This window comes from Trichomycterus rosablanca, chromosome 11, assembly GCF_030014385.1.
Source record: "Trichomycterus rosablanca isolate fTriRos1 chromosome 11, fTriRos1.hap1, whole genome shotgun sequence".
Taxonomy (NCBI): Eukaryota; Metazoa; Chordata; class Actinopteri; order Siluriformes; family Trichomycteridae; genus Trichomycterus; species Trichomycterus rosablanca.
The window spans coordinates 23,427,624-23,443,512 of NC_085998.1; the positions used below are offsets into that span (position 1 = coordinate 23,427,624).

Consider the following 15,889-nt stretch of genomic DNA (forward strand, 5'->3'; position numbering starts at 1 on the left):
AGCATCCTGTGATCACTGATGAAGATCTACAAGATTACCAACTCAAACAGCAGCAATAGATGAGCAATCATCTCTGACTTTACATCTACAAGGTGAACCAACTAGGTAGGAGTGTCTAACAGAGTGGACAGTGAGTGAACAAGGTGTTTAAAAACTCCAGCAGCACTGCTGTGTCTGATCCACTCATGCCAGCACAACACACACTAACACACCACCACCATGTCAGTGTCACTCCAGTGCTGAGAATGATCCACCACCTAAATAATACCTGCTCTGTGGGGGTCCTGACCATTGAAGAACAGGGTGAAAGCAGGCTAAAACAGTATGTAAAGAAATAGATGGACTACAGTCAGTAATTGTAGAACTACAAAGTGCTTCTATATGGTAAGTAAAGCTGATAAAATGGACAGTGAGTGTAGAAACAAGGAGGTGGTTTTAATGTTATGGCTGGTCAGTATATACAGTGTATCACAAAAGTGAGTACACCCCTCACATTTCTGCAAATATTTGATTATATCTTTTCATGGGACAACACTATAGACATGAAACTTGGATATAACTTAGAGTAGTCAGTGTACAGCTTGTATAGCAGTGTAGATTTACTGTATTCTGAAAATAACTCAACACACAGCCATTAATGTCTAAATAGCTGGCAACATAAGTGAGTACACCCCACAGTGAACATGTCCAAATTGTGCCCAAATGTGTCGTTGTCCCTCCCTGGTGTCATGTGTCAAGGTCCCAGGTGTAAATGGGGAGCAGGGCTGTTAAATTTGGTGTTTTGGGTACAATTCTCTCATACTGGCCACTGGATATTCAACATGGCACCTCATGGCAAAGAACTCTCTGAGGATGTGAGAAATAGAATTGTTGCTCTCCACAAAGATGGCCTGGGCTATAAGAAGATTGCTAACACCCTGAAACTGAGCTACAGCATGGTGGCCAAGGTCATACAGCGGTTTTCCAGGACAGGTTCCACTCGGAACAGGCTTCGCCAGGGTCGACCAAAGAAGTTGAGTCCACGTGTTCGGCGTCATATCCAGAGGTTGGCTTTAAAAAATAGACACATGAGTGCTGCCAGCATTGCTGCAGAGGTTGAAGACGTGGGAGGTCAGCCTGTCAGTGCTCAGACCATACGCCGCACACTGCATCAACTCGGTCTGCATGGTCGTCATCCCAGAAGGAAGCTGACGCACAAGAAAGCCCGCAAACAGTTTGCTGAAGACAAGCAGTCCAAGAACATGGATTACTGGAATGCCCTGTGGTCTGACGAGACCAAGATAAACTTGTTTGGCTCAGATGGTGTCCAGCATGTGTGGCGGCGCCCTGGTGAGAAGTACCAAGACAACTGTATCTTGCCTACAGTCAAGCATGGTGGTGGTAGCATCATGGTCTTGGGCTGCATGAGTGTTGCTGGCACTGGGGAGCTGCAGTTCATTGAGGGAAACATGAATTCCAACATGTACTGTGACATTCTGAAACAGAGCATGATCCCCTCCCTTCGAAAACTGGGCCTCATGGCAGTTTTCCAACAGGATAACGACCCCAAACACAACCTCCAAGATGACAACTTCCTTGCTGAGGAAGCTGAAGGTAAAGGTGATGGACTAAACCCAATTGAGCACCTGTGGCGCATCCTCAAGTGGAAGGTGGAGGAGTTCAAGGTGTCTAACATCCACCAGCTCCGTGATGTCATCATGGAGGAGTGGAAGAGGATTCCAGTAGCAACCTGTGCAGCTCTGGTGAATTCCATGCCCAGGAGGGTTAAGGCAGTGCTGGATAATAATGGTGGTCACACAAAATATTGACACTTTGGGCACAATTTGGACATGTTCACTGTGGGGTGTACTCACTTATGTTGCCAGCCATTTAGACATTAATGGCTGTGTGTTGAGTTATTTTCAGAAGACAGTAAATCTACACTGCTATACAAGCTGTACACTGACTACTCTAAGTTATATCCAAGTTTTATGTCTATAGTGTTGTCCCATGAAAAGATATAATAAAATATTTGCAGAAATGTGAGGGGTGTACTCACTTTTGTGATACACTGTATATATATATATATATATATATATATCGGTATATACAGTGTATCACAAAAGTGAGTACACCCCTCACATTTCTGCAGATTTTTAAGTATATCTTTTCATGGGACAACACTGACAAAATGACACTTTGACACAATGAAAAGTAGTCTGTGTGCAGCTTATATAACAGTGTAAATTTATTCTTCCCTCAAAATAACTCAATATACAGCCATTAATGTCTAAACCACCGGCAACAAAAGTGAGTACACCCCTAAGAGACTACACCCCTAAATGTCCAAATTGAGCACTGCTTGTCATTTTCCCTCCAAAATGTCATGTGACTCGTTAGTGTTACTAGGTCTCAGGTGTGCATAGGAAGCAGGTGTGTTCAATTTAGTAGTACAGCTCTCACACTCTCTCATACTGGTCACTGGAAGTTCCAACATGGCACCTCAAGCCAAAGAACTCTCTGAGGATCTTAAAAGACGAATTGTTGCGCTACATGAAGATGGCCAAGGCTACAAGACCCTGAACCTGAGCTGCAGCACAGTGGCCAAGATCATCCAGCGTTTTAAAAGAGCAGGGTCCACTCAGAACAGACCTCGCGTTGGTCGTCCAAAGAAGCTGAGTGCACGTGCTCAGCGTCACATCCAACTGCTGTCTTTGAAAGATAGGCGCAGGAGTGCTGTCAGCATTGCTGCAGAGATTGAAAAGGTGGGGGGTCAGCCTTTCAGTGCTCAGACCATACGCCGCACACTACATCAAATTGGTCTGCATTGCTGTCACCCCAGAAGGAAGCCTCTTCTGAAGTCTCTACACAAGAAAGCCCACAAACAGTTTGCTGAAGACATGTCAACAAAGGACATGGATTACTGGAACCATGTCCTATGGTCTGATGAGACCAAGATTAATTTGTTTGGTTCAGATGGTCTCAAGCATGTGTGGCGGCAATCAGGTGAGGAGTACAAAGATAAGTGTGTCATGCCTACAGTCAAGCATGGTGGTGGGAATGCCATGGTCTGGGGCTGCATGAGTGCAGCAGGTGTTGGGGAGTTACATTTCATTGAGGGACACATGAACTCCAATATGTACTGTGAAATACTGAAGCAGAGCATGATCCCCTCCCTCCGGAAACTGGGTCGCAGGGCAGTGTTCCAGCATGATAATGACCCCAAACACACCTCTAAGATGACCACTGCTTTATTGAAGAGGCTGAGGGTAAAGGTGATGGACTGGCCAAGCATGTCTCCAGACCTAAACCCAATAGAACATCTTTGGGGCATCCTCAAGCGGAAGGTGGAGGAGCGCAAAGTCTCGAATATCCGCCAGCTCCGTGATGTCGTCATGGAGGAGTGGAAAAGCATTCCAGTGGCAACCTGTGAAGCTCTGGTAAACTCCATGCCCAGGAGAGTTAAGGCAGTTCTGGGAAATAATGGTGGCCACACAAAATATTGACACTTCAGGAACTTTCACTAAGGGGTGTACTCACTTTTGTTGCCGGTGGTTTAGACATTAATGGCTGTATATTGAGTTATTTTGAGGGAAGAATAAATTTACACTGTTATATAAGCTGCACACAGACTACTTTTCATTGTGTCAAAGTGTCATTTTGTCAGTGTTGTCCCATGAAAAGATATACTTAAATATCTGCAGAAATGTGAGTGGTGTACTCACTTTTGTGATACACTGTATATATATATATATCGGTATATATATATATATATATCGGTTCGATTTCATTAAGGTGTAAGAAAGCCTGATTCCTGATATTGCTTGGAGGTCAAATTTCCTGTATTTTCTGGTTGTGTTCTAATTACGAGTTTGAGAAATATTTGTATATGGCCACGTATACAAATTTCTAAAAATATACCAGTTAGTGAAAATGATGACAGCAAAGAGGTACAAATTAAGCGCAAAACAAGGCAAAACACTGAGCGGATACTAAGGAAGAGTATTCACATCATCACAGACAAAAACAAAACACAGATAAAAGAAGAACATAGCAACAACCCACCATTAACATTTTCCTGATAATGCTTTAAGTCTGGGCTGGTTTCCACCCATTCCACCCGTTTTAAGCATTCTTGTTCTTTTTCTTTGTGCTTCTTGGACTTCTTTTTCTTGTGTTGGCTATTTGCTAGCTGCTGGTCAGTGCAGATAGTTGGTTCAGTCTGTGAGAATTTAGGGCTGGTTGACATTAGTGGCTCAGGTTCTAGTTGTCCATGTTTATGACCATTATTTGTCTCATCGAGTTTGTGCAGTTGATAATGGCTGTTGTGGTTCTGCTGAACACAGTTGGTTTTCTCAAGCTCTATTTCATTTGTTAACCTGGAGCCTCCGGTGCCGGATGAACCATGGCCTAGGGAGGTGCCAAGATGACCAGTGGAAGGTGTTTGAAAGGGCGAGGTGTTGTCTATAAGTCTTTGCTTCTTTGGAGTCTGAGGTTCCTGGTGGTTAGAAGGCACTGGGCGTTTCTGAAAGCCAGGAAAAAAGGGTAAAAATATTTTTATAAAATGCCAACATTTAAACAGTATAAAGTAAAAGTCTTAAATAGTAAAAACTAGTTTAAGAGAATTATACAAAACACTTCAGGAGCCACATCACACAGATAAAAACTGTGAAATGATATCAGTATTGTTCTAGCTAGTTTACAGTGTACACAAAAATGTAGTTACTACAAAAAATAGCTTAGCTCCACTGACATTTTACTTCAGAGAAATGTAGTTACCTATGATGCAGTCTATACAGATACATGCTGAAATTACATTTATTATTTGTCAGTTATAAATAATAAATACATAATTCAAAAAAACAATTTCTTCTTGTATTATTTTCATCATATTTCAATCATCCTCTTTATTCTAATCAGGGTTGTGGTAAGTCTGGTTCCACCAGGAAATACTGTGCACATAGCAGGAACACTCTGGACAGGGTGCCAATAAATCACAGGGCTTCAGATTGCAGGAAGTATTTGACTGCCAAAGAAATGGTCAATCACCACATGCAAATGCATCTCCAACTAAGAACTGATGGTGGCGCTATAGCATAGCATTAAACTTCAAGGTCCATATCTTCTATCCCGTATGACATGCCAAAATACTTTCTTCCCTGATTACTTGTCTCATGCCATATACAGCTCAGCCCACTTAGATTTTGAGCTAATATGTGAAATAACACACATTTTTGAGCGTGAACTAGTCTCTGTATTTTCACCCCACATACAAATGTGTGGCATGAAAGTAACCCTTAGAACCTGAACTTCAATAATTATATTTAAAATGTTGGAATTTGTATACAGTATCGTTGCCAGATGCCAATCACACACATGGGCACATATATACTGCTCTAACTCAGAAAGCATTGCATCAATAGTCACAATTTTCATACACTGTGGCAAAAATATGGGCAGTTGTAGCTTAGCGGTTAGGATACTTGACTAGTAATCAGAAGGTTGCTGGTTCAAGCCCCACCACTGCCAGGTTGCCACTGTTGGGCCCTAGAGCAAGACCCTTAACCCTCAATTGCTTAGATTGTATGCTGCACAACTGTAAATCGCTTTGGATAAAAGCGTTCACTAAATGCCAAAAATGTAAAATGTAAATGTAAAAAATATGGTAAAACTGCAGTGGTAGTGCAGTGCTATAACATTCAAGATAATGTTAACAAAGATTGTCCAACATGAAATATATTCTTGTTCTGGTTGTAAGCTCTTGACATCATAATCTAAAAAAAACATGGCCCCCACTGACCAATAAGATTACAGAAAGTATTTAAACGTCAAAGAATTGGCCAATCACCACGAAACTTGAAATAAATCTCCATTTACGGACCCTCTGTTGGCCTTTGAAGCATGAAAGGCATCAGCCAATGGGGGTACTACACATGTTTTTTTAAACACTAAAACACCAAATATTTTATATCATTGACTGTCTACTTATGCAGTTACACTCTACCAACGTATCCCTGAAAGCTTGACAAATCTGTCAATAAGTCACTTCATACCATTTCCCAGCTATCAATTAATTAAAAAAAATTAAACTACTTCTAGAGTTTACATTTGATGGTTTAAAACATCATCTAGAACCAATAAATGGGACATGCAGGTTAATAATTATTTTTAAAAATGTGACTTTTTAACTGAGTGTAGCTACAGTTTGTCAACCAACCCATCTGGGTGGAGCCTCTAAAATTCTTTGGGTAACAACTCAGCCATACTTTGTCCAATTGGGACCAAATTGGAAAGTCATATACAAATATGACTCTGAAACAGTAATTGTCACTTGCAGCTAGAATTTATTATTATTATTATTAACTACTACTACTATGACTACTACAAATACTACAACTATCATGGTATATTATATAGATATTATTTTTTATGGTTTATTCAAGTCGAATTTATTGGCTTATTACTTTTGTTAAATATTATTTTGATAAGCAAACAAATTAATCAATAAGTGAACTGAAGAATAAACATCCCATAGAGATAAAAGGAAACAATTTAGTCAAACTGATACTACAGAAATGTAACTTTAGGCCTAATTACCATTTCACTAACTGTAATATTATGAAGTGTGATCACTGTTTTCAAATTTCTTAAACAAATTGTGCAATAAAAAAGATCTACCAGGATAATAGTGTTTTGGCTATAAACTAATTGATAAGTGATACCAGCACAAGTGTAGCAATGTGTGATTTACACATTGATGTGGTGTTAAATAAAGTCCCAAGAAAAACAAATAAGCAGCTTGAAATATTTTGGCACAAAAACACCAGAATCTACAAAGGCTTGAGTTATATTTATAGGTGCATACTCACCACAGAGAGATTCTTGAGTGGGCTAAGCTGGGAAGGAGAATCCCCTGTGGTTTTAGGAAATGAATGGTTGGACTGGAATGTCTTTACCTGGCTACTACTGCAAAGAGGCTGAAGTTTCCTGTAGATTAATAAAACAAACATGTGCGAGGTGTTATTACACACAAACCACCCGTTCCTCTGAATTAGAAATTCCTACGACAGATCTTTAAATGCATTCAAGAAATAAAGAAGCTACAGTTAGCAAATCCAGCTATCTTTTAAGTGTTGCAGTGTGCTTTTAAAGAACTGAAAACCAATACAAATAGGAAGATAGTTTAAATTAATTTAGTGTAAATACAAGAGATCCAGCATGAACCAATGTATTTCAGTTTTGCTGTTCTTACATATACACCGATCAGCCATGACATTAAAACCACCTCCTTGTTTCTACACTCACTGTCCATTTTATCAGCTCCACTTACCATACAGAAGCACTTTGTAGTTCTACAATTACTGACTGTAGTCCATCTGTTTCTCTGCATGCTTTGTTAGCCCCCTTTCATGCTGTTCTTCAATGGTCAGGACTCTCCCAGGACCACTACAGAGTAGGTATTATTTGGGTGGTGGATCATTCTCAGCACTGCAGTGACACTGACATGGTGGTGGTGTGTTAGTGTGTGTTGTGCTAGTATGAGTGGATAAGACACAGCAGTGCTGATGGAGTTTTTAAACACCTCACTGTCCCTGCTGGACTGAGAAAAGTTCACCAACCAAAAATATCCAGCCAACAGCGCCCCATGGGCAGCATCCTGTGACCACTGATGAAGCTCTAGAACAGGGGTCACCAACCTTTTCCAGATCGAGAGCTACTTCAAGGCTACTAAATGATACAAAGGGCTACTTGGTGATACAAACTTCCTGAATAACATAAAGTTGCATGGTTTGCCTTTAATTATATTATTATTATTATTATCAATATTCATATATATGAAGAGACTGTCTGATCATGTTAATGTTAATGATTTCTCAGAAAAATGATTAACAACGATTTACCACAGTAGGAAACACATATGTTTCAACATGTAACATTATTTATCCCTATTAATCTAAATCTGTTTCTATATTTGAAAGTCAGAGCTATCACATTTTTGATATTTTTGTAAATATCTTTCTTGACAGTATGTATGAATAAGCACATATGTAGCATTTTGATCAAAATCAAACAATTTTTTTTGTATACATGATCATCACACATTATGGATTTACTGATCTTTATTATATTTTAATATAAAATAAATATAAAAGGATTTTTTTTTTAAAACAAGGTTTGTGGGAGGTAAGGGACATTCATTTTGTATATAAAAATTACAATACATTTACTTTTACTTTAATATTAACATTATTTTTTTAAAAATATGGTTTGTAGAATTTAATTTGTTTGTATAAAATAGTTTGACATTGATCCATCAAAGCATTACAAGACTTGAATGGATTAATTTCTCTGCAATGAGTGCAGAGTAAATGTTTCCTACGTTTCTGTTTCTACAGTTTGATGACGCTCCCTAACGCGTTAGCTGAAGTGGGAGCTTGTTCAGCGGTTTCCTTTTAAGCTTTCTTTAAATAAAAATAGTTTTTGTAGTATGTCGCCTGTTTTTATCTGTGTAAGAAATTATAAATAAAGTAGGTGTTAGGTGTGTTTTCAAATATTTATATAGATCGGAATGGCAAATGTTAAACGAATGTTGAATATTAAACTAACTTTACTGCAGTAAATACTGTCCTGTTTGTACTTATCACTACAGTTGAAACATGATCATGTTTATTATCAGTAGTTCTCTTTTGCTTTTCTTGTAGGTTTTTTTCATTATTATTATTATTATTTCGGAGTAAAACCCGCATCTCGCTCCACATCGTAGTTGCGCATGCGTAGCTCGCACGATATAAAACTCAGCACTCAGACCAGCTCAGAGCTCATATAAACATCAAACATTATTGTTTTTAAATGTTATATTCAGTATTTTGTCATTTTCAAATTTACATTATTGCAAGTGTCACTGATTCAAAAAGAGCAGCAACAAAAAACAAAAAAATTTTTAGACGGAGCTCTATAGTTACTAGTGCTATTTTAGAACATGCCCTGCGGGCGACTCACGTGGTCCCTGCGGGCGACCAGGTGCCCGCGGGCACCGTGTTGGTGACCCCTACTCTAGAAGATGACCAACTCAAACAGCAGCAATAGATGAGCGATCGTCTCTGACTTTACATCTACAAGGTGGACCAACTAGGTAGGAGTGTCTAATAGAGTGGACAGTGAGTGATCATGGTATTTAAAAACTCCAGCAGCGCTGCTGTGTCTGATCCACTCATACCAGCACAACACACACTAACACACCACCACCATGTCATTGTTACTGCAGTGCTGAGAATAATCCACCACCCAAATAATACCTGCTCTGTGGTGGTCCTGTGGGGGTTCTGACCATTGAGGAACAGGGTGAAAGCAGGTAAAAAAAAAAGCATGCAGAGAAACAGATGGACTACAGTCAGTAATTTTAGAACTACAAAGTGCTTCTATATGGTAAGTGGAGCTGATAAAATGGACAGTGAGTGTAGAAACAAGGAGGTGGTTTTAATGTTATGGCTGATTAGTGTATATGATCCCCATACACTCCCATTCTCCTATTCTGAATATCAGAACTAAGTCATTTTGTCCCTTCTATGCTACATCACAGCTGCAGGTTGCTGTTTCCACATTGCTGATATGATCTCAAATAAATCTGGCACTGCCTTTGGTCACGTCCAGTAAAAAGAACAATAGTGCCAGACACGTTCACTGACCCAGAATGCTGGCCTCTCTCAATATGTTTCCTACAGTTTGTTCCACACATAGAACCTATTATCTGAGTGAAAAAACATCTTTACAGTGACCTTAAAATCTGCTAAACTGACTTCCAGACATTTGAAAAGGGAAATCTTTTAATACAGTAACAGCACACAAAATAAAGAAAAGCTCATTTAAATCCATTTTAGGAAACATTGTGTGAACAGTGTTAATATTTAGCCACAGCATGATCAACAAGGAGGTAGTGGTGTCATAGATGGTGGTGTAAAAGCAGATAAGATAATTAAGACATCTTAAATTACACAGAGGATGTGGAACTTGCCACTTTTTCCGATGCCATTTGGTAGAACACTGTCCCCTATTCTATAAACAAAATGACTTGGGCTTGTGGTCAATCATGAGGTTTAAACATTAAATTATTTGAGGTTCAGTGTTAAACCAGTGTTTGGGTTTTTATTTTATCCACATTAGAATTTAATTACATTAAATAAGTTCTGTTCTGTTTGTATTTTTGTAGTAGTTTAAGCTTGTAAAATGAGTCATGAAAACAGGTAGGTTTTTTTTAAACCAAAAAACATGCAGACCTATGATTACCTGCTGTAAACTGCTCTTTAGTGTAACGTTGTGTTGCCCTGCAACTGACCGGTGCCTGTCCAAGGGTAATAACACTAAGACAATGTGTGCACATCTAACCCAAAGCCCATCATTCAGAGCACCTAAAATATGTAACTTCACAGCAATGTGACTTGCAGGGATGGGGCCAAAATATCCAGTGGTGGAAACTATGAGATATTTGAAAATCACCTGTGTGTGTAAAAAAAGCATCATTCTATTACAAAAGCTTAAAAAGGTAACAACCCATATATGGCATTAAGGTTTTAAAGGTACTTTCATCCAATAATGTTAGGTTTACATAAGTCTGAATAAAAGGCCTTAACTGGGATACAAATTCTAAGCAAATGAGTCCCTGGACTGAGGAAAAAAACACTTTTAGGGCCTGTAAATTTTTTCCAACCTGGCTAAAAGCCTGTAGATGAGTTGCTTTTCCTCCTCCAAATATCCAGGCCAGTCCCTCTGAACATGCTTGTAAAAGTCATCTTTCAGAGAGAAACTTTGGTTTTTAGGATTAAGTCTTGCCACCTGAAAGAAAAAGGAAAACTGTAATGGTTTGTTTGTTTTATTAGGATTTTAATGTCATGTTTCACACTTTGGTTACATTCATGACAGGAACGGTAGTTACTCATTACACAAGATTCATCAGTTCACAAGGTTATATCAAACACAGTCATGGACAATTTAGTGTCTCCAATTCACCTCACTTGCATGTTTTTGGACTGTGGGAGGAAACCGGAGCTGCCGAAGGAAACACACAGACACAGGGAGAACATGCAAACTTCACACAGAAAGGACCCGGACCGCCCCACCTGGGGATCGAGCCCAGGACCTTCTTGCTGTGAGGCGACAGTGCTTCCCACCGAGCCACTGTGCCGCCAAATGTAATGGTAATTGTAATGGTATGTGCCATTTACATTTTTACATTTAGCAGACACTTTTATCAAAAGCGACTTACAGTTGTGACAGTATAAAATCTAAGCAATTAAGGACTGATTGCTCAAGGGCCCAACAGTTGCAACCTGGCAGTGGTGAGGCTTGAACCTTCTGATTACTGGACCAGTACCTTAATCACTAGGCTACAACTGCCCTACATGCCATGGCCACTAGAGCCTGTTCAGAATAGTATAGGAACTGGCTACCAAAAATCTTGTAACACAATGTAATCTGAATATGTTTACAGTTACTCCATCACTAAATGGTGAACAGTATTATGAATTATTATGAATATAGATTAGGGCATTGATATCTGTTTTTCACAAGCATTGGTTATGTTGCAATGTTTGCAAGTAGTTCTAGTAAAATGTAATTATACAATCTTTTTGAATTATTCAAGAAATTATTAAATTTTTTTTATTAATAGTGTTTTTTAACCTGATCAACAGTCTAAAACTTTAGACACTAAGTCACCACTGTGCTTTAAAGTGCTAGCTTTGACATTAACCAACCACAGCCACAATGGTTTAAAGTGGTTTTAGTTGTCAGTTATTTTTATAAAATGCAGCTAAAATACATGTTAAGTGGTTTGTAGCAGATTTTAATCTGATTTGAAAGCCCTGAAGTTGCATCGACACAAAAAAACTCTATTTGGATATAAACCTTTACTTAAAATGCATTAAACAGAAATAAGCAGGATTAAAATGTGGGAGATTCGTTGTGTAAATAGACTATTTCATTATAACATATCTGTGAGTGTGAACAGTCTGAGAATGTGTGTGTGTGTGTGTGTTTTACCTCGTCCAACACTGCACTCAATTCAGCTTTGTCCTTAGAACTAGCTCTCTCCCTCTCTAACCACAGCAAAAGCTCTGGCGTCCTGTAGGGCTTTAGTGCCAGAAGGTGAATGACACGTTCTCTCAGGGGCTTATGGGCCACGGCACTAGGAGCTCCGACCCTTTTGTTACTGGGTGAATGTCTGTTTGCACCATCAAGGCTTCCAGGCAGTCCTTGTTTCCTTTTAATCTTAACTCTTTTACCTGTGCACAAAAACATCACACAATGGGCACACGATTAACAAAGGAGCAAGAAATCAAGAAACAAGATACTAATGAATAAATATACATGCATGCCAGAGGCACTTTCAAAGTTTGCAAAGAATCTGCACTGAGTTTAAACAGCACTGAAAAAATGTGGCACAAGGAGCAGAGGGAATTAATGTCCAGCCTAACTACCTCTTAGGGACTGAAAATAACCTCAAATAGCCTGGTGCCTTAGGGACCGCTCAAATCCCTCAGCTCTTCTTACACAAAACAAATGAAAACAGGGAGAAGAGTTACAGGGCAGAACGAACCAGAGAAAACCAGAGACTGTAAGAGGCCGAGAGAAAAATGGGTGGATTTTAGAACGAGTCTATCGAACATATTGTAGTACACATAATGCAGGTTGAACCACTTTATGAAATATGGCTTTAGAGTAAACATCTCTCAAGAGATTCATACACATGCCACAAACATGCAAGAGAACCAGAAAGAAGCTTTAACTGTACATTGTGATTTCTTCTGTTCAAACAACTGAACTAAGTCAAATTAAATCCCCAGTTCATATGAAAGTCTTTCTCCTGGAACTTGGCCAGATGTCCACTGCCAATAGCTGTCAAGCAGGTCTAATCTCATTACCAGTTTAAAATCAGACAACTGACATGGTGGGGCCATGTGTCCTCCATGTATGGTTGCTTACATAATGTGAATTAATCTATTAGGTTGTAAAGGGATTTGTATAATCCACACATTCAATACAATGAAATACATAGTATATAAACCTATACAAGTTGGCTTGTAATGTTACATGATTAAACCAATAAAAAAATTAATAATGACCCTTAATTTGCTTCAGCAGTGTTGTGCTATATAAACACCCAGAGATACAATAAGTTGATGGAATTTTGGCCTATTCCTGCTGACAGAACTTGTACAACTGAGACAGGTTTGCAGGCTTCTTTGCTTGCCTTTAAATTTTCTATGGGATTGAGGCCAGCACTTTTTGATGGCCACTCAGTTATTCACTCTGTTGTCCTTAAGCTATTTTGCCCCAACTTTAGAAGTATGCATGGGGTCCATTTGCATACAGGCTTTAACATCCTGGCTGATGTCTTGATATATTGCTTCAATATCCTCACATAATATTCCTTCCTAAAAATGTAATTTATCTTCTCATGCTGCAAAGCACCCCCACAACATGATGCTGCCGCCCCATGCTTTATGGTTGGGATGGTGTTCTTTGGATCGCAACCCCCCCCCCCCCCCCCCCCTCCCTTTTTTTTTTTCTCCACACTTAACAATGGTCACTATGGCAAAACTGTTCCATTTAATTTTATCAGACCAAATGACATTTCTCCAACAACATACAAAAAAAGTACATTATTTATAGGAAAAAGAATACATCTCCTTCCTGAACGGTATGATAGCTGTGTGGTCTCATGGTGTTTAAACTTGCATATTATCATTTAAACATGATACCTCGAGGCATTTTGAAATGACTCCCAAGGATGTACCAGACTTGTTGAGATTCTTTTTCTGATGTATTGTCTGATTTCTCCTGATTTCCCCATGATGTCAAGCAAAGAGGCAAGCAGACCTTGAAGGTAGGTTATTTGTAGTTCCATACTTTTAGTTAGTTAGTACCCCTAACTTTTTTCTGCTTTGTGGTTGTACATGTGGACATTTCTGATGTACAATTATAACAGCAAAGTAAGAGTCCAGCCAGACTGGTAAGGCAGCAAGAAAACAACAGACAAGCTGCATCAAGTTTTGTAGGTTATATTTGCTAGTTCTATGTGTTTTACACACATTTAGAGAGCAAATGCTGTAGTGGTAATCTGAACAGAAAAGCTTTTATGTATACTGATATTATTTTAACAATGAATGACAAATATTTTTAGGCATTACAATTACAAACAAATACAGTTTTTTGCCAGTATGGAGCCTGACTGCACATGTGGATCAGTTTGTAATGCTTATGTTATAATAACTACATTAATGTTGTCCGTTAAAACTTAAACAAACTGGATGTGTCTTTATACTTTATGTTTAGTTTAATTCATTTAGTTCATTCTTATAATGAACTGTTCATTACCAGTTCTACATTCTACAACTGCACACAGTTTTTATGTTAATCGTACCGTTCTACATTACAAACATATTACTTTACAGTTGGTACTTTACACAGCTTTTAATTAATAAAGTATAAGAATTTGTTGATATAAAACTCTGTAATGTGTTTTACATTTGGCATATACAGGAGACATTCAACTACAATTCAACCAGCCAATTAAAAATCTCCAACACACTGCTTGCCTTTACTGAACAGAAACAGGCTCTCAGAATATTTGGGTCAGAACATAAGCTCCCCTACAGCCACAGCCCTAATCAGTGGAATCTACTTGAGACAACTGTGACAATTCTGGTGACCTCCAAAAAGTTGATTTGACAAGTGAGCTCCTCTGATGTATCAGCCTGGGATGTGATACCCGCTATCACTGTGTTACAAAGACTGCTGTCAAACAAACGAACATGGAGCAAGGGATCAAAACAATTAAATGCACTTTACTTACAGCTGTACTGATGTGGAACAAAACCAGTTCTGCAACACTACTATCCAAGGCAACTAATGTAGCATAGCTAGTTAATGCTGGGTAACATTATAAAGAACGGGCATACTTGTGTATCCATGTGTGCCTGTTAATTGATTTCCACTCTTTTTACTGTAGACTGTGTGAGTCTAAAGCTAATAATTTTCGTTCTCTCAAATACACTTAGACTGTCAGGGTTTTATAATAAACACTGTTTACTAAAACAGATTTTAGGTGGTTGCATAATGCTAATGACTGGACACAGGAGCTATAATATGAACATTTTAGCAATATAGCCAATGTTGTTCTGTTGTAGGTATAAGGATTTTACTTAAACTCCAGCAGCACCGAGAATGCCAAGAATATTCAGGTCAATAGGAGCATGTAGAACCATTTCAAAGGGCCAAGAAAGAGCCAGCCATGAAACTGTATAGTATTGTTTGATGAAATCTCTTATGAACATGCTTTTGAATCAGCAGTGTTTTGTACTGTGCAGTGTTCAGGGGTTGCTGTCATACATTTGGCAACATACCTTGGTAAGCCCACAATTTCTTGTCCAGAGCAGTGTTAATTTCGTTGACGAATGAATTTCGTCATAGTTTTCGTCAACGAACCTTTTTTTCATGACGAAAACGAGACAATAACTAAATAAAAACTACATAAAATGATAAAAACTATGACGAAATGAATCGACACTTTCGTCAACGAATAAAAACGAGACGAAAATGTTTGGCAGGGACGACATCCAATCAGAACTGATTTACTTTTGTGGAAGGTAGGGACAAATTAGGAAGAGATCCAATCAGAACTACTTTAGCGTATGTGGAGGGGCGGGACAAGCCGGGTAGCCATCCAATCAGTACTAATCTCTTTTGCAGTACCGCGGTAAGAGCACACTTGCACACATTTGATCTAAACCCGGGAAAACCAGACTAGCCTGTGAACTTTCTTTACTCATGGAACTAGATTAACTCCACAATGTCAACAGGGAGAAAGAGGAGAGCCGATATCTGGACACATTTCTCATTTGACGTCGTGAAA

The 15,889-nt window shown here is 38.8% G+C and overlaps 1 protein-coding gene across 1 annotated transcript in view; it reads right to left on the bottom strand.

The window, feature by feature from the left end:
* LOC134323684 (RNA polymerase II elongation factor ELL2) overlaps positions 1-15,889 on the bottom strand; it is a 69,066-nt gene that overhangs the window by 8,853 nt on the left and 44,324 nt on the right. Inside the window, exons 5-8 of the mRNA XM_063005302.1 lie at positions 12,016-12,257; positions 10,685-10,809; positions 6,849-6,966; positions 4,045-4,504 (exon numbers count right to left, since the gene is read on the bottom strand). Of these exons, the coding sequence (XP_062861372.1) occupies positions 4,045-4,504; positions 6,849-6,966; positions 10,685-10,809; positions 12,016-12,257 (945 nt within the window). The remainder of the gene's footprint in view (positions 1-4,044; positions 4,505-6,848; positions 6,967-10,684; positions 10,810-12,015; positions 12,258-15,889) is intronic.